This window comes from Callorhinus ursinus, unplaced genomic scaffold, assembly GCF_003265705.2.
Source record: "Callorhinus ursinus isolate GAN/ISIS: 27379988/994484 unplaced genomic scaffold, GSC_fseal_2.0 scaffold13, whole genome shotgun sequence".
Lineage (NCBI taxonomy): Eukaryota > Metazoa > Chordata > Mammalia > Carnivora > Otariidae > Callorhinus > Callorhinus ursinus.
The window spans coordinates 14875845-14893421 of NW_027397075.1; the positions used below are offsets into that span (position 1 = coordinate 14875845).

The window sequence follows — 17577 nt, forward strand, 5'->3', positions numbered from 1 at the left end:
CGGCGCCTGCGCAGACACGCGCGGCCCGGCCGCTGCCGAGCTGTGAGCCCGTGGAGTCCGAGACCCAGCTGTCAGCCATGGGCCGGAGGAGGACGGCGCGGGGGCTGGGGGCTGAAGGAGGCCGCGCTCGCCACCCCGCGGGCCGCTCCCTGGAGGCCTTCGCGGAGGAGGTGGGCGCCGCGCTGCGCGGTGAGTGGGGCGCGATCGCGGGCCCGGGAATTGGGGGCCGGGGGTTGAGGGTGGCCCCAGAGCTGCGCCTGAGGCTCGGTATCCTTCCGTCCCCGGTGCAGCGTCCGTGGAGCCAGAGGCGGCCGAGGACGAGGGCAGCTCGGGCCCGGCGCGGCTACCCTGCACGCTGGCCATGTGGGAGCTGGGCCACTGCGACCCCCGGCGCTGCACTGGCCGCAAGCTGGCCCGCCTGGGCCTGGTGCGCTGCCTGCGCCTGGGCCACAGGTTCGGCGGCGTCGTGCTCAGCCCCGTGGGCTCCCAGTACGTGTCCCCCGCAGACAGGTAGGAGCGGGGAGGCGGGGGGGCGGGCGGGGTCCCTAACTGGGCTCTGTGCTCTCCCTGAGCCGGGGACCCTGGCGCATCCTTCTTGCAGGGCTCACCTAGGTGTACTGGTCTAGTTTGCCCCGGTTGCGTAGCGCAGGATAAGTCGGTCTCAGTAAACAAGTGAATAAAGGAGTCTGCTGCAGGGACATACACTGTTGGGGGTGCTTGGGGGCCGAGAAATGATGTTGTTGTGTCCCTGGTGAGGTCAGTCTCCAGGGACGTGGCCTCCAGAACCTAGCCCTGCTCTGCTCCTGACAGACAGCTGGTGGCACAGAGTGGGGTCGCTGTCATCGACTGCTCCTGGGCCCGACTGGATGAGACCCCGTTTGGGAGGATGCGCGGGAGCCACTTGCGGCTGCTGCCCCACCTGGTCGCTGCCAACCCCGTCAACTACGGCCGGCCCTGCAAGCTGTCCTGTGTGGAGGCTTTTGCCGCCACCTTCTGCATCCTGGGTGAGCGCTGGCCTGCTGCCAAGTCTGGCTACACTGATAGCTATGGGTTTTCTGCTGGCACCTCCCAGGAGTCATGTGAGGGTGTGTGGGGTGGTCGAGGTGGACAGGCCAGGATTTCAGCCCCACCTCTGTCACCCCTCAGCTTGCCCTCAGAGAATGTGTGGTCCCTGTGGAGGCTCAGGGGGCCCCATGAGACGTGGGGAGAGGGCCTTCACGAATGGCAGAGGAGGGCAGGCAGGCTGTCTGCACCATAGGATGGTGTCTGATGGGGAGTTTCAGGTGTGGGGACAGCGTTGAGGGTGCTGGGAACACACTTGGGATGGGAGAGGTATCATTGACATTCTTGGGTTTCCGGTGTCCTTGCCGTCAGGCTTCTCGGACCTTGCTGTCATTTTGCTGCGGAAGTTCAAGTGGGGCAAGGGCTTCCTAGACCTGAACCGCCAGCTCCTGGACACTTACGCGGCCTGCAGCAGTGCAGAGGAGGTGCTGCAGGCCCAGCAGGAGTTCCTGGCCCATGCCAAGGAGCGCCCCGAGGAGGAGGAAATCGGTGAGGCCTGGCGTGGACACAAGCCCCTGGTTGGGAGCCAGGACCCTCCAGGCATGCCACCTCCTGTTGAGAAGCGGGGCGGGGGGGGCTTCCTACCCCAGCATTTGGGGGGCTTGGTTGTGCTCTGAGCTCATCTGTAGGTCCGTTTCTTGCTTGGTTTCTCTGTTCAGATCCTTTTGACGTGGATTCTGGGCGAGAGTTTGCAAACCCCAACAGGCCAGTGGCTGGCACCCGGTAGGTCCTTGGGCTTCCCAGGGCTCTCCTCTGCCTCTGGCCTCAGCCCCTCCTGCAGATGGCAGGGGTGGGGAGGAGGGGTGGATCCCTCAGCAGCACGAGGGTTTTGTGACTGTGTAAGAGGGAATGTCCCATTGGAGAGGTGTTGGTTTTAAGAACCTGGGGAATAGAATCTGCCCTCAGCTGGGGGCTTTTGTGAGTGAGTGCGCCCGTAGGGAACACACCTGTCCCTTCCAGGCTGCTTGCAGACAGTGGCGACAGTGACAGTGAGGACGAGTCTGAGGAGCGAGGGCCTGGTGCCGAGGACAGAGGAGACAGCAGCAGTAGCTGCTCTGAGGAGGAGCGTCCTCTGGGACAGGGGGCAGAGGCCAGGGCCCCCACAGAGGTTTGGAAAGGAATCAAGAAACGGCAGAGAGACTAAAGGTGGCAGACACATTTACTTTTCATGGCGGAGCAGTAAGGAACTGGAGACGTAGCAGGACTTGTGGGGACACAGACGGGCCTGGCATCCTCAGCCCCCGCAGCACTGAGCAGCACTGGACTCTGTCCCCATGCTGCTGACACAGCTGTGCTCTGGGGCCTTCCAGCCCTCCCAATGAAGCTGCAGGCCAAGGAGACCCCAGTGTGAGCCTCTTTCTTTGCACTTGACCCGGGGATGGGGGGGATGGCATGGGGATGACTCTCAGTCTCCAGTGAGGCAGAGCCTGCCTGGGAAGGGTTTGGACCATGGTGATGCCGGGCGTGAGGCAGGTCTGGCACGGGCAGGTGTGTATGGACACAGAGAATACACTGCACAGCTGCGTGACCGGCACGGAGCTCCTTACACTGACCGATCAACTCTGCGTGATGTCCCCAGCTTCACAGTGACACCCGGGGACCCTCTCCCAGGCCTCAGAGCCAGGTGGGGAGTGAGACCTATGCAGTTCTTAGCAAACCTGTCCATACGCCCTCTGGGTGAAGGGTTCTGGGTGCCCACCTTCCCTTCCACCAGGGCCCCAGGGAGCTGTTTCCCGCCAGCTTGTGTGGTCCGGACTCAAACCTGAGCCTTTCTGCCTCTTGGCCAGCAAGGCTGTGCCACACTCCCCACCCCAGAAGGAGAAGACAGAGCTTCCTCTAAGATGAGCTCTTGGCTGTGGCACTGGTAACATCTGGGAGTGGCCCATCTTTGCTGGGGAGAGCATCCCTGGTCTCACCACTAGTGCCAGCAAGACCTCCCTCAGCCTGTAGTTGTAACCACCAAAAATGTCTCCAGACACGGCCTAACTCTCCCGGGAAGCAAAGCCACCCCACTGAGAACCCTGCTCTCAGACCGGTGCCCGCCTACTGGGGCAGTGGAAGCTGAGGGAGCAGATGGGGAAGCTCACCTGGTGGCCGGGCCTGCTCTGCTCCGCATCCAGGGGGACAGCTGCTGACCAGGCCCCACCGAGTTAGTCCCCCAAACCCAGGATGGGGGGGTGGTGGTGCCTGCTGGATGCAATGGGTTCACAGTACACAGCACACAGGGCCAGGGCAGGGAGGAGGGGCTGGAGGGCCAGCTGCAGCATGCACACCACACGGCGGGGTGAGGGGGGAGCAAGCCCTGGCTGCACAAAGCTGACTGCAGGGCAGGGTGAGGCCAGTGCAGGGACTCGGGGAGGGCCTGGGGCAGGAGGGGCTCAGGGGTCCGCCTCCATGCACTTCTCCAGCTCCTTAAGTCTCTTGACAAACTCCTGCGCCTCCTTGTTGGTACGGCCTTCCAGCATCCTCAGCGCTGACTTCACTGCAGGCAGGCAGGAGAGCAGGAGCCAGCATGAGTCCCGACCGCCATCAGACCCTCCACCCCTGCACCCTCACTCACCCTGGGCTCTGGGCCGGCGCAGGTGCAGGGTCACAGGCTGCCTGGCCCTCGAGCTCCCTCCCACCTGGGGCCGCGCTATGCCACCGATGCTGCCCAGGCCGAGGGCCGCCTCCCCTGCGAAGTCGTTGGTGGACAGCCAGTCGTGGTCCATGACCGTGAAGAGCACGCAGGCGCTGCGGCGGCGGCACGCCTCTGCCGGCACAGAGCTGCAAGCAAGGGGCAGTCGCCTGGAGCTGGTGCCCCACTCGGGCACGGGCGGTCTGGGGGCAGGGCGAGGGGGGACACTCACAAGTAGAAGAGCTCGTCGTACACAGGGTGCAGCGTCCGGCTCTTGACCTGCGTCCTCTGGCTGCGGACCAGTGGGAAAAGGTGTGGTGGGCCCAGCTCCACAATCACAAAGGGGTCGCTCAGGCCTGAGGGGCACAGCCAGGGGGCGCCGTGAGTGCCACCGTCCGCACCCTGCCCGCGCCCTGTCCGCCAGCAGCCCCTCACCGTTGGCATCCAGCGGGGGCAGGTCCGCGGCATGCAGCACCTCCACAGCCAACCTCTGCTGTGCCGCCTCGTAGTGGCAGCGGACACTCAGGCGCCCGGACCGCTTCTGCTCCAGACACCTCTGCGCAAGGGCGCAAGGGCGCAAGGGCTCAGGCTGCTGACCAGGGCTCGGGGGCCTCGCGGCGGGGGGAGGCCGAGCGCGCCCCCAGGCCCCGCTACCTGCTTGAGCTTGTCCAGGTAGTACTGCTCAATGCACTCGCGGGTGGAGCACTGGTGCAAACGGAGCTCCTCCTCCAGTCTCTGTGGGGGCACAGGGGTGCTGAGCGCGGGCTCTGTGCATGCTCCCCTCCCCCGCGTCAGAGGCCCTCACCTTGTAGCTTCCGTCCCTCAGGCTCTCCAGGGGCAGACCCTGACCCTCCGCATGGAAAAAGTTCACCAGGGCCTGGGGCAGGGCAAGAAGGCAGAGCCAGCTGAGGCCAGCAGGCTGAGACGGGTGGAACCAGAGCCACTTCTCACACCCAGCACCCCCCCTACCCCCCAGCTCAGAAGCCAGCCCCCCCGCCTCCCCCTGGCCAGCGGGGGGGGGGAGGGGGGAATGCCAACGCCTGGGGCGGCCAGGTGCTGCTGACACAGGTGGGCTGGCAGGCAGGAGCCATTCGGACCAGGAAGGCCAGGCCACCCAGCAGAGGGGCAAAGGGGTGCTCAGCAGCCTTGGGGCCCGGGGACCGCCAGGAAAGGCCCAGGTGCCCCGGCAGGGATGGCTCCTCCATGCGGCCCTACCTCCAGCGTGAAGTGGAAGCGGCCGTAGAAATCCGCGGAGACATCGAGGTTTGCACCGAGGGCCTGCAGGATGGCCTGCAGGAGCAGCTCCCAGAGGGCCTCCAGCACCCTGCAGGGACACTCCGCGTCAGTGGCTGCACTGCAGGCCTCACGCTGCTCACCGCCCCCGCCCCCCCCGAACCCTACCTGCTCAGGTTCTCCTTCACCAGCGACGCATTCAGCAGGGCCAGCTTCTCGTCCAGGTACTTCATGAGTGGGGCCACAGCCTGCGGGCAGCACCCTCAGCGCCAGACAGCCCCTGGGCCCCACCCCATACACCCTCAGCCGGCCATGCACTCACTTCGTCGTTCTGGATGGAGTCCGGCGACAGGCTGATGTGCTGTACGTACTTCCTGATGTCGGCCACCATCTGTGGGACGGCAGCACTCAGCACCAAGCAGCAGTGCACGGGGCAGCCAGCTCCCCAGCCTGCCCGCCCACCCACCTTGGAGGTCAGGTGCGCCGTCACGGTGTGGACCTCCTGCTGCAGGTCTTCGTCCAGGGCCTGCGCACAGCTGAGCAGAGGCCGTGGGAGCACCCCCTCCAGCGCCGAGGTCGCCTCCGGCCATGCCAGACCCCGCAGCGACTGCCCAGCAGCCTTGCGGAGGAGCTCCACGTTGTTGAGGACCACACAGAGCTGGGGAGGCGTGCCAGACGTGGGTGGTGCGCGGGCAGCCCCATGCTGGCCCCACCGGCCCTCCGCCCCCTGCCTGCCCACCAGCCTGCTCACTGGTTCGCTCACTGCCTCGCCTGCAGTCCCAGGCTGAGCGTCCACCTTCTTTCGCAACAGCTCAGTATAGAAGAGGGTGGCCTCGCACAGGTCCTAGGGTGGGACACAAGGGCTCAGAGCTGTGGGCTGCGGCCCTGGTCCTGCTCCCCTCCCAGACCTTGCTCTGCAACCCACAGCCACACACCTGGCTGAGCTGGGTGCCCAGCACCTGGGCCTGGGCAGGGTCTGGCCACGCCAGGCGGGCCCACAGTTCCTGGATGAGACTGAAGCAGAGACTAGCAGTGGTCGCGGAGCTGCTGTGCTTGCAGGAGGCATCCATGGGCTCCAACTAAGAGGGCGGGAGGAGGCCTGGGTTGCAGGGTGGCCCTGGCTGAGCCCAGCAGCTTCAGGCCTGGGTGCTTACTCACTGTGTCCACATCCACGGCTCCCTGAAGTCTCCACCTGGCCTGGTCCCGCAGCACCTGCAGCCAGAGCTTCACGGCGGGCAGGAAGGGGGCATGGATGCCGGCCAGAGCAAGGGAGCGGCTCTCACTGCAACAGGAGGCCCGTCAGAGCCCGCCCTGACTCAAACACCTTTGGCCCGCACATCTCAGCTTCCCTCCTTCAAAGGGTCCTTGGGATCCTGTCCCACAGGCCTCCTAGAGGAGGCAGGAGGACAGCTGGGGTGGGGGGACCGGGAGGGGTGGGTACAGGCCTGGGAGACCCATAGTGGACGGAGACAGATGGGGGCATGGAGGGAAAGGGACAGGCTGGGGCAGGGCACCCACCGGCCGGGGATGCTGCTCCAGAAGCTCTGGATGTCAGCCAGGGTCAGGTACAGCTCGAAGAGCCCCGAGGCCACCTCGAGGGTCATCTTGGGGCTCAGCTCCTCCGTCAGCACCCATGCCTCCTCGGCCACCTGCTTAGGATGGCGGAGTCAGGCCGCCAGCAACAAGGAAACCGAGGCACCTTCCCAGCCGGCGGGGCGTTTCTCCCCACTCCCCCTCCTCACCAGACGCTCCAGCTGCCGGAAAGTGAGGGTGAAGAAGTCGATCTCGACGATGCTGCAAGAACAAATTCCACACACCTGCTTGCCCCACGCCCGGCCTGGAGGCAACATGAGGGGCTGGGGGCAGGGACCCCACCTGTGGAAGAGGCTAGCGTAGATGCCATAGCAGGACTGCAGGTCCTCGTAGACGGCGTCAGCCAGCTCCACCAGCCCGGCAAGGCGCATCGGCCCCGGCTGCGAGGAAGCCCGGTTCGCAATGACCTTCTGGCCTGCACCTCCTGGCCGACCCCTTCCCTCTCCCCCCCTCCCCTGCGGCCAGGCCCTCCCCGAGCGGCACCTGCTCGCGAGGACTCTTGGTGTTCAGGAGCCTGTCGTACCACTCACGGTTGCCTCTCTGCAAGACAAGTCATCGAGACAGTGTGGTGAATAGAGAAGGCTAAAAGGGCAGCAGAGAGTGGCTGAGCAGGCCGGGCCGGGGGCCAGGGCGGGGCAGGGCAGGCAGCTGGGGCTGGACACACCTTCAGAGCCGCGGCGATGTCCATGTTCAGCTCCGTCTCGAAGGGGCAGATCTCGAAGGATGGCTGGAAGAGCTGCATCTTGCTGAGACACCTGGACAGGGACCGCCCACTGACTGTGGGCTGCCCCGTCCTGGCCCTAGCCCACCCCAAGCACCGGCGGCTGCACCCACTTCAGCAGCAGCTCCAGGCGGTGGACGGCTGTGCTGTTGGTGGCTGGGAAGTAGTCTCGGAGCTGACGTAGCAGCTGCAGCCCAAACTCCGAGAAGGCACAGAAGCTGTCAGCTAGGCTCTCCTCCTGAGGACACAGGGCCCATCAGAGCTGGCCCTCACTGCCCGCCCCACAGGGTGGGGGCGGGGGCAGCCTGTCTGCAAGGGCCTCCAGCAGCCACCCACTGGCCTGGCCCTGCTTTCTCCCGCAGCCTCAGGGCCTTTGCACCACCAGTCCCCCCTACCCAGCAGCCAGTGCCCACTCCCTCTGTCCCCAGCCAAGGGACGGGCACGACCTCCCTCTCCTGGGTCCAACCCATCCCCTATCTCAGCACTGCCCAGTCTTGCTCTGCCCTGGGTCATGAGGTTTGTTTTCAAGCCCAGGGCACCCTACAGGCCGTGCGCCCCATGAGGGTGGGCCTCCGTCCAGCGTGCCAGCAGCCCACGGCACACCCTCCAGGAACAGCACTTTGAGCCGACAAGAGCGCGCTCACCTGCTCTTGGGGCAGGGAGGATGCCTCCTCCCAGTGGACCTGCATGTCCTCCAGCAGCCCCAGCAGGTAGCCATAGTCCAGGGTGCAGGTCTGATGGTGGCGGCTGCTGACCTGCCAGTGCCTGGGGAGTCAGCCCCGCCATGGTCACGGCGGAGTCAGGGCTGCGACCCCCAGGAGACCCCTTGTGCCCCTCCTCCTTGCCCCTTCCCGTCCCACAATCCCCTCACGGCACCGCCCCGTTTCATTCCTTCCCACTCAAAGCACTCCTTCCCGCGCCTGCCCCGCCCACATGTGGCCCCGCCCACCACAGGCCACGCTCTTTCCCACCCCATGACACTCCCCTCGCAGCACGACCTCTCCAGCTCCAACGCTCTCAGCTGCTGCCACTCACAGCGCCCCTTCCCAAGCCCCTCCTCACCCCAGCGCCCGCCTGCCTCTTCCATGACCACGCCCACTTTCCGTCCCATCTCCACAGCCCTGCCCCTTCCCGGGGCCCGCCCCTCTTAGCCGCCCATTCCCTCTCATAACCCCGCCCCTCGTTCGCCCCGCCCCTAGAGGCCCCGTCCCTGGCACGGGCAGCCCCTCCCACCCACGGCTCGCCTTCCCGCACCCCGCCCCTCCCGCGGCCCCGCTCACAGCACAGCCAACTGCAGCGCAGACAGGTTGCTCTGCGCGCCGTGTAGGCAGAGCACGGTGGCCGCGGGCCCGCTGAGCTCTCCGCGCCAGCCGCTCGAGTTGGGCTGGAGGGGATGGGCAGGCGTGAATGAAGGAAGGAGACGCCAGCCCCTCCTGACCCCGGTGCCCAGCCTCCCCTGCTGTCCCTCCCCGGCCCCGAGGGCGCGGCTACCTCCTGGGATCGGTGCTCGAACTGCAGCAGACGGCTGAGCAGCAGCATGTAGGACAGGAAACCCGACCGTCCGCGCTGGCTCATGCCCGTGTCCCTCTGGAATGCAGGGCCCGCCCATCACCAGCCCTGCCCCAGCCGGAGGGCAGGGGTGTAGGGCCGGAACGCAGGGCAAGGACCTCACAGCCCCCCACCTGTGTGGTGATCAGCTTGAGGACCAGCTGGCAGTCTCCTTGCACTCGGGAGGCACTGGAACGCGGTTCCAGCTTGAACCAGCGGTCTTCACCCGCCACGGGCACCTCCTAAGGGAAGGGGGTTCAGACTGGCAATATCTCCTCCTGCTCCCTCCCACAGACCTCTGTTTCCCACTGAACACAGGCCATCGGCACAGGGTGAGCACTCAGGGGTGCCTGGACACCAGAGGCCCCAGGAGACTGTTCCCCCCCCTCCCCTGCAGCACAGTGCCCCCACGCAGCCCAAGAAGGATGGGAGCAGCTGGGGGAATCACAGGACATAGCCACCAGCAGTGTCCCCGGAGGGTGAGATACCACAAACGTGCTCTGGGAATGAGGCCCTGGACCCCACTCACCCGGATGGGTATGTTGAGACACCCCAGGAAATCATCGGTGTGGTCCTCCGTGGGCCCTGCTGTCCCATTCGCACGGGCCGACTTGACAATCTGTTTGAAATACCTGGGCAAAGCAGGGTGGGCTCCCACCTGGGGTCCCTGGGGAGCCCCACCTGCTGGCCCATGTCTGGGGGGCACCCAGGTCCCACCTGTCATACCTGCTCATGCCCTTCAGGCCGATGACTTCATTCAGCTTCCTACATGCTTCCACCAGAGACACATCATCATCATGGTCCCTAGGGGTGGGGAAAGAGGGCAAACCTCATCTGGCTGGGGCCTGGCTGGGCCCTGAATGTCCCCTCCCACCGCTGCACCCCCCCAGACCAGGTGCACCCACACCCCCTGCCCTGCAGGGCCCAGGGGCCTATACCAGATGTCCAGGTGCAGCTGGTCGGTGCTGACATCCTCAATCTCACTATAAGGAAAACAGAGAGATGGCCAGAGGGTGCAGGACGATCCTCTGCCCAGGGCTAGGGGAGGGACAATTTCCGGGAGCTGCAGGAAGGTATCCATGAGCTCCAGCTTGTAAGACAGGCTGCCTGGATTTGAATCCTGACTGTGTGGCACCTCACTCCGAGGTGATGATGTCCTCTGGAAGGTGGTCCTATGACCAGCCCCGCTCCGTTCTGAGATGGCACGCATCCTGGCATAGCAGGCAGCCCCCCTCCCCCACCACCCTGCCGCCTGGCTGGAAGAGGGGCCTTACAAGAGGAAGTTTTCCTTCCAGACAGGGTTCAGGGTGCTGCTCTTGACCTCGGTGACCTGGATGCACTTGGCTGGCAGTGGGCCTCCACGCTTGCTGCCTTTGCGGAAGCTGAAACGCTGCTCCTTGTGCGGGCCCGGCTCCCGTGGGGCGCCCGAGGCTGGCAGGATGCCCAGCATGCAGTATGGGTCGCTGAAGCCTGAGACACCGTGGGCGGCTTAGTCCCCGGTCCCAGGCCCCCCAACCCCGTCCCTCCACGGTCCCTCCACAGCCACCAGGACTGGGCGCAGCCAAACTCCTGGCTGGTCCCCACTCACCATTGGGGTCTTTGGCCATCAGGTTCTTCGCACGCATGACAGAGACTTTCAGGGCATACGTGGGGGCCTGTGGGCCAAAGGTGCCGAGGAGCCTCTTGAGGGAGGCTCCGTGTGGCCAGGACAGGGCCCTGCTCTGTGTCCTCTCCACCCCTGAGCCCTAGCACTGTGGCCGGGCAGCGTCTGCCCAGACCAGGTGGCAGCCTCACCTTGGCCTTCTTCACACGCTCAATGGCCTCGGCGTGCTCCTCGGGGCTGGTACCAAACACCTGTACAGGGTGGGCAGGTGTGAGGGCCCAGGGACCCCCAAAGCAGGGCTGGCCAGTGTCCCGGGGGCCTCACGGAGCAGATGAAACACACCCAGGGGAGGAGAAAAGATGTATTTGTCTATCCATCCATCCTGTGTGTCTGTCCCTCTGTCAGTGTGTCCTTTCTACCCTTCTCTGTGTGTCTGTGTGTTTTTCTATCACTCCATCCTTCCGGGCAGGCCGATCAGCCTATATGTGTGTCTGCCTGTGCACACATGTGTGTGTGTGGGGGTGTGTTCTGTATGTGGGGCAAGCCTGGGTTATTTGGGTGATGGTGACATCACCAGGCAGACAGGGTTGGGAGAGACAGTGGTCTCTGTTTTCCCCAGAGCAGGGTGGGGCCAGGCCAGCAGGGAGGGCGGAGCCAGTGGGACTCACCTGCTGCAGGTAGCCCAGTAGGGTCTCCTGGTCATCCACCTGGTCAGGGCCCATGGTCCCTGCACGGTAAAGGACTGTGTACAGGGCTTCCTCATAGAGCATCTCCACCTGTGGTCAGGGAGCAGGGCGTGCCCTGAGTCCCAGCCACCCCACCCCTGTCCACCTCAGACCCGGGCCTAGAGCCCTGGCCACTGGGGCGGTCCAGGCACTTTGGTTCCCCACTCCACCCCCCACATCCCAGCCCGCAGGAGCTCCACCCACTGGCAGAGTCTGGTCCCAGCATCGGTACCTTTGCATCAGTTGGGCCCTCCATTGGTCTGAACCCCGACTCCTCCTTACTGGCTTCCACGGGAAGTCCTGGCCCTCACCCCTGCCACCTTTGCTGTCCACCTGTCCCCAGAACCTGGGCCTGGCACACAGGAAGTGCTCCCAGACTCTCCCTGGGGCCAGAACCCCATCCCCCTTACCTCCTCCTGGGTTAGGGCTCTCAGGCCACGGTTGGGGTCCACAGGCTCGGCAGGGGCTGGTGAACCACTGCGCAAGAGGACCTGTGAGGGGCACTCGGATGAGGGCCTCCTGTGGGGACACTCCAGGGTGGGAGGGGGCTGAGCTTGAGGGGTGGGGGCCTGCTGTAGAGGGGGCTGGGGGAAGGCCCAGCATGGTGCCCCCACACTGGGCAGCAGCTCCGAGCTGTCCTCACCTCGGGGCACGGCAGGCCCTGTCTGCCTTCCCCCTTCTTCAGGATGAGGCGCATCTGCGCAAAGAACTCCACACCGTCCCCAGGCTTCCTGCAGAGAAAGGCCAGGCTGAGGGTCAGCGAACCCTCCCTGAAGCTCAGGGCTCACAGCACGCACCTGTCCCCTGCCCAGGGCCAGCCACCAGGCCCTACAATTTGAGGGGACTGCCTGGGTCTCCACATGATCGAGGGCCCAGTCTCATGTCCACAGTGTGGCCCCCCCCACCCTCCGGCCTTGGTACCACTCCCCCGGGCCTCCCCAAGAGGTCGTGCTGGGGCAGTGGGAGAAAGTGGGGCAAGAGGAGGGCGGCCAGGTGCACGTGACTGTGCGGGATCAGGCGTGGGGCACCCACCAAGCCCCTGCGGCGGGCTCCTGTGGGTCAGCACTGGCGCTCCCAGGCTCTCCCTCGGTCCTCCGGCGGAAGGATGGGCGCGCCTGCACTTGCCTCAGCACACTGCTCTTGATCTCCAGCAAGGTCGTCATGGTGGGTGATCTGGGGGAGAGAGCCTCTGGATGTCCATCGGCCAGCAGCTCTGCCGTGCTGGCCCCAGGAATCACATCAGGTGCACATCCAGCAATGATTGAATCAGCCAGACACCAACAGGGGCTGCGTTCCTGGCGGCCGGCACAGGTAGCGGTGGGGCAGGAGGGGGCACCTGAGCCTCCCTGGAGCTCAGCCCCCCTGCTGGACTGCACTGGGTACCCAGGGGGCCAGTCTCTTGGTCTCTCTAAGTCTTCATGGCTCATCTGCAAAATGGGGCATCCCTGCTGGGTCGATCTGGGGATGGGATGGGGCCGTGAGAGGTGATGGTGGTGCCCAGCACAGTCCGCGCTCCGTTGCTGGGAACTGCTGGAGTCCACCACATAGGGGGGCCCGTTCTGCCATACCCCCACCTGCCACCCATCCAGGGCTGGGTCCCCTGGCTGTGTCCCTGGGATCCGAGGACAGCTCAGCAGCAAGGACCGGTGTCTCTTGGGGGCTCTGCTAAGGGGACAGAGTTGTGGGGGAGGGGTGCCCAGGTCAGCCAGCTTGGAAGGTCCAGTCTGGGGCCAGGGCCGACAAAGCTCCTGCAGGAGGCCAAACCCTCCTCGGGACCCCCAGCCTCCTTGTCCTGAGGAGCTTGGGCCAGAAAGGGCCAGTGGGGCTGACTCCAAGGGGCCAGCATGTGCAGGAGGGGCCACTGGGGGTCCTGGCCCACCAAGCAGGGCCAGGGCAATGCCCCATCCTCACTCCCTGGGCCACCCTGCAGACAAGAGCCTGCTACCTGTAGTCAGTAGAAATGAAACTGTGGAACACGTCCTGCCCCTCCTCAGAAGTTTGGGGTGTGGGGCCACCACTCCCTGTCCCTCTCCCATCTGGGAAGAGCCCCACGTTGTCTGGGTTGCAGCAGCCCAGATGTCACGGCTGGGACAAGGAGGGGCCCCATGGCACGGACTAGAGCCTGGGCCAAGGGGCCCTTGTCGGTGCACCTCCTGAAGCCAACTCAGGCCTGGTCGCTCTGCTCTGTGCAGACAGAGCCTAGGGCGGGGGGTGGGGGACAGGCTTGGACAGCAAGCCTGCAGCCCTGCAAGGGGCTGAGCCGGGGCCCTCAGAAGTGAGCATCTCCGAATCATGGGGGACACCTTGCTGGTCCCTGCCAGCGACCGTCACACCGGCTCGTATCCTCCAGGGGATCCAGGGTCCCCTGCACACCTGGGAGGAGGGTGGGGGGGACCATAAAGCTGCCACAGGCCCCCACCTCTCCCCTGGGCCAGGCAACAACCTGTGCCTCCCCCAAAACCCCAGGGTAGTCTCCTTGCACCCCTGTTGAAAACCACCAAAGTGCCGACCCCCGGGCCGGGCTGAATCCTCCACTCGGTGCCCACCCCTTGGGCTCCCTGCCCTGGGCTTGCTAGCCTCTCGTGTAGAGCATGCATCATGCTCCCCTCAGTGCACCACAGGGCCTTTGGACTCGCTGCCCTGGTCCTTTTCTTGGCAGAGCTCACTCGTCCACTCACTGAGGGGACCTCTAGGACCCGTGCGGAGGAACACCATGATTTCATTGACAAAATAGGAAGTGGGAACTCAGCTGGGTACAACTATTCTTGCCCCAGGGCGGTTAGCGGTGAGAGAGCCCGGAGAGCCCCACCCCTGCCCTGTGTGCCCAGGCCAGCATCCCAGGGATCATGCCCCCATCCCTGCGAGTCTCTAGTGAAAATCTGCTACCTCCTTCTCAGCATCTTATGCCCTGTTGGGAGAGCTGGAGCCAGGGCATGCCGGGCACCTCCCGAGTCCTAAATAGATTCCGTCAAACACACCAGATCCCCGCCCCCTGCTGGGTCGGTCTGTCTCTCCGTGGCCCCAGGGCTGCCATCCCTGCTCTGTACACCCTGACTGGCTCAGGCCACCCCTGCAGACAGCACCCTAGCCTGCTCCCTGATGGAGCCCCGGGGAGTGCTGGGCTCAGAGGGTCTCATCTGACCAGCTTGAGAGCTGGGGACAGAAAGGGCAGCTGGCTGACGCCCTGAAATGAGGCCCCGCCTTCCTCACATTGACCACTGCCTGCCCCTGGGAGCCCCCCTGCAAAGATGGGGGGATATGAGGAGGGGGGCGCAGCGGCATGGGCATGCAGTCCTACAAGCTGTCGCCCCTGTCGTCAGCAGTGAGGTCCCGAGGCAGCCGGGCACCAGGACCCCCCTTCCCCTCTCTAGCTGTGGGGAAGAGGCTGCTACCCCCACAGCCCCCCAAAGCCAGGGAAAGAGCCACTGCTTTAGCTGTTGCCAGGGCAACCACCAATTGCGTCTGCCGAGTGACAGGGGCTACAGGGGCTCACGGTCCCAGAGACAAACATGACGCAGGAGCCAAGTGGCTGCAGAGACAGGGTGCCTCTGTGAGAATAAAACGCTCAAGACAGAGGGGGAGCCACCTCGCCCCATAATCTCAGCCCCGGAAAGGGGGTACTGCTCTGCTCCTCCCATCTACCTGGAGAAACTGAGGCCCCGGGCTTAGGAGCTTACTCAAGGCCACAGAGCCAGCAAGTGGCCAGGGATGGAGCCCACCTCTGACTCTGGTGTCCAAGCTCTAAGCTCCTGGCACGTCCTGAGTTCTGGGGTCCAGGTAGGCTGGCCTCCCCCTCTGCGGCACTCCCTCCCTCAGCCCCTTGACTGGGCTGGGGCAAAAGCGACATCTGGGCACAGGTATCTGGGAAAGATGGCTCCTCCTTGGGTTCCCAGACACTCCTCTGGTTTCCTTGGAAACCCCCCACTGCTCGAGTACTGATATTGCTGCTCTCCATGGCCTGGGGGTCCTGGGAGCCAGCCAGCACCTCGCCCAGAGCCGCGCCCGCAGTGTGTGCGCAGCTGACCCCCAGGAAGCTTTTGTGGGCCACAGGGACCCTCCGTCTGTCTACCAGGCCCCCAACAGAACTCCTCCCTGAGCTCTCTATGTGTCTGTCCCCCCTGAGCCTGGGCAGCAGCACAGAACAAGATGTGCCCGCATCCTTGCTCACGCCTGGCCACCAGGGCCGGGATCCCAGCTCCCGTTTGTCCAAGGGGCGAGGTGAGGGTGGCCGAGGAGCTGAATGCCACACTGGCACTGGGACCAAGCCAACATTAACAGGCCTACCTTGTCCCCTGGCTGTCCCCAAGGCCCAGGTTAAAAGAGAAGAGGCAATCCTGCAAAGTGGGTATCACTGTCCCACTTCACACCCCGGTGCTGGGGTGACCTGTCTGGAGCCAGGACTCAAACCGAGGGCTCTAAGCCACACTGTCTCCTGCTAGCCCACCTGGGAGCTTAGGTGGCACCAAAGCAGATGGGTCTGGGGGCAGCTGAGCTGTGCCAGAGCCAGATCTGTCTCCCTCGCCAGTGTCCCCTGTGGCCTGCTGGTCACCCGCACAGTGAATGGAATCCTTTATGATAAACATCTCAGAGCACTAGGTCCCTTCTTATCAAGAGTTGGTCCCTGGAGACTTGGGGGCAGGGGTCCCCTGCAGCTACCCAGGGTGTAGGGGGAGTGACAGGATCTCTGGTCCCACATGCTGGTCTCCTTGTCACCCTGGTGGTCTTGTCTTCCCAGTACCCCTCCCACACCCCCCTTCACTTTTCCTATTGGATTTCCGGCTGTCATGTCCGGGCGGCTCCCCAGCCAGTGCTCCCAGTACGCAGCAGAGCAGTGACCCCAGGGCCCATTACAAATGAGGCTCCCTGAGAGCCCGGGGGGAAGGGCCTGGGAACGTGCATTGTAAGCAGCTCTAGAGCCGGACCTAAAGCCCTATGACGCGTGGGATCAACTGTAAAGGGCTACCCAGATACTTCTAGAATGAACGCATGAAAAATGAAACCCCTCCATTCGATCTTCCTCCGAGGCTCCCTCCCCCGGGCCTGTACTTACCTGTCTCCACCGCCGTGTTCCGCCCACTTCGCTCACCGACATCCCTTCTCGCCGCTCCCTCCCCTCCCCGCCCCTCCCTCTCGATGCTCCCCTCAGAAGCCTCGGACCCCCCCACCGAGTTCCGTCGAGGCTTTTCCCTCCCTGATGAGCAGGGCGTCCTCGGGCGGCTTAGAAGCCTGGTGAGTGCGCATTGTTTTATACCGTTCCGGCCCCTGGAGGGATTTCGTGGAGACGAGGGGTCCTCAGACAACTGGCGGCAGGGAGGGAGGGACGGGGCGCCGGGGGCATCTGCGTGTTGCCCGGAGGCCCCGCGGAGTGTCTCCGAGGTCCCCGGAGGCCACAGGTCGGTGGGGGCACCGGGGTCGGAGGGGAGTCCTACTGCACCCCCACATCCCCGCCGGCTCCGGCGCCCCCGGGGACGCGGGCCGAGAGAAGTGCCCGCGATCCGTCCCTCCGAGCACGCGCCGGCCTCAGTTTCCCCGGAGCCGGGGGCGCGCCTTCCCCACTTCCCGCCGCCCTCCTCTCCCCGCGCCCCTCGGGGTCCGCAAACGCAGGAGCCGGACCGGGCGCTCGGCGGCGGCGGCGGCCGGAGGGGACGGCGCCCGAAGCCCATCCGGAGTCCGCGCACTCACCGTGGGCCGGGGGCTCGGGAGACGCCGCGCTCCGCACCCGCTCCAGGGACGCCAAGAACAGCGCGCTCGCCGCCGCGCGGACAACTGAACACTGCGGGGGCGAGGCCTGGCCGATAGCCCCGCCCCCGGGCCCGCCCCCCGCTCCCGGCCCGCCCCTCCGCGACCCCCTCCCCGCGACCCCCGCACAGCGCACGCCGGTCGCCGGGGGTTTCGGGCCAGGGAGCCACCGGTGTGTGCAGAGCGGGGAGCAGGTTCTGCTGTGTCAGGACCCCCTCCCCCGGGAACCCTCAGGAAGCCAAAGTCGCCGAAACCGAGGAAGACCAGCCCCGGCCGCTGCGCAGACTTTTCTGGAAGGGCCTCCCAGCCCAAGCTCTGACCTCGGCATCGACTCCGCCGCCAGTCTGCCCCCGGGGCGAGGGGTGCTGCAGGCATCATCCCAGGACGCTCCGCAACACCCCGTCACCTGTTGGGTCAGCGTCCGCACGGCGCAGGGGAGGCCCCCGACGCCCCGGCCTCACAGCCTGCTGGAACCTCCAGGCCTGCGCTCTTCGTCGCCCACCCTGGACCGCCCTCTGAAGCTTGCGCGAGCACCGCACCGTGCCCGCCTGGAGAGCTCGTAGAAACAGACTGCCGCGGCTGACTCCCAGAGTCTGGCCTGCGGCGGACCAGCTGCATTTCTGACAAGCTCCCGGGGGTGCTAGGCGGGCCGGAAGACACCCGGGGGCTGCTCAGAGGTTCTGGAGGTCTGAGGTGCACCTGGTCTCCCGATCCCCTTTGGCCGATCCTGCTGATC

At 65.3% G+C, this 17577-nt stretch overlaps 2 protein-coding genes across 5 annotated transcripts; one reads left to right on the forward strand and one right to left on the reverse strand.

Annotated features, from left to right (window-relative positions):
- The first annotated feature begins 14 nt into the window (after positions 1-14).
- On the forward strand, positions 15-2402 carry TSR3 (TSR3 ribosome maturation factor). 3 transcript variants are annotated; one of them, XM_025877449.2, is made up of 6 exons: positions 15-189; positions 291-510; positions 811-1004; positions 1375-1602; positions 1722-1785; positions 2023-2402. In XM_025877449.2, the coding sequence occupies exons 1-6, from the start codon at positions 78-80 to the stop codon at positions 2204-2206; spliced, it is 1002 nt and encodes a 333-aa protein (XP_025733234.1). In that variant the 5' UTR covers positions 15-77; the 3' UTR covers positions 2207-2402. The 3 variants fall into 3 exon arrangements, with proteins under 3 accessions (XP_025733234.1, XP_025733236.1, XP_025733235.1); XM_025877451.2 differs by having other exon boundaries at positions 1375-1551; XM_025877450.2 differs by having other exon boundaries at positions 291-489.
- BAIAP3 (BAI1 associated protein 3) lies at positions 2251-17353 on the reverse strand. 2 transcript variants are annotated; one of them, XM_025877448.2, is made up of 36 exons: positions 17162-17353; positions 16785-16875; positions 12135-12275; positions 11746-11833; positions 11513-11593; positions 11046-11153; positions 10569-10628; positions 10363-10429; positions 10049-10244; positions 9713-9757; positions 9501-9578; positions 9304-9406; positions 8909-9016; positions 8718-8813; positions 8507-8610; positions 7871-7991; positions 7340-7464; positions 7170-7260; positions 6989-7045; positions 6788-6885; positions 6655-6706; positions 6431-6561; positions 6071-6194; positions 5848-5991; positions 5664-5756; positions 5379-5570; positions 5235-5303; positions 5081-5160; positions 4895-5003; positions 4485-4556; positions 4334-4414; positions 4115-4235; positions 3912-4035; positions 3623-3828; positions 3150-3544; positions 2251-2386 (listed from the first exon to the last, which is right to left on the reverse strand). In XM_025877448.2, the coding sequence occupies exons 1-35, from the start codon at positions 17217-17219 to the stop codon at positions 3441-3443; spliced, it is 3618 nt and encodes a 1205-aa protein (XP_025733233.2). In that variant the 5' UTR covers positions 17220-17353; the 3' UTR covers positions 2251-2386; positions 3150-3440. The 2 variants fall into 2 exon arrangements, with proteins under 2 accessions (XP_025733233.2, XP_073755837.1); XM_073899736.1 differs by lacking the exons at positions 16785-16875; positions 17162-17353 and adding an exon at positions 16153-16281.
- Between the last annotated feature and the right edge of the window lie 224 nt (positions 17354-17577).

Coding starts and splice junctions, on each gene's coding strand:
- TSR3 (XM_025877449.2), top strand. CDS start 78: ATGGGCCGGAGGAGGACGGCGCGGGGGCTGGGGGCTGAAGGAGGCCGC. Junction 1,005..1,374: donor CGCCACCTTCTGCATCCTGG/GTGAGCGCTGGC, acceptor CCTTGCCGTCAG/GCTTCTCGGACCTTGCTGTC. Junction 1,786..2,022: donor AGGCCAGTGGCTGGCACCCG/GTAGGTCCTTGG, acceptor TGTCCCTTCCAG/GCTGCTTGCAGACAGTGGCG.
- BAIAP3 (XM_025877448.2), bottom strand. CDS start 17,219: ATGATGCCTGCAGCACCCCTCGCCCCGGGGGCAGACTGGCGGCGGAGT. Junction 9,407..9,500: donor GGCCTGAAGGGCATGAGCAG/GTATGACAGGTG, acceptor TGCTTTGCCCAG/GTATTTCAAACAGATTGTCA. Junction 8,814..8,908: donor TCAAGCTGATCACCACACAG/GTGGGGGGCTGT, acceptor CCTGCATTCCAG/AGGGACACGGGCATGAGCCA.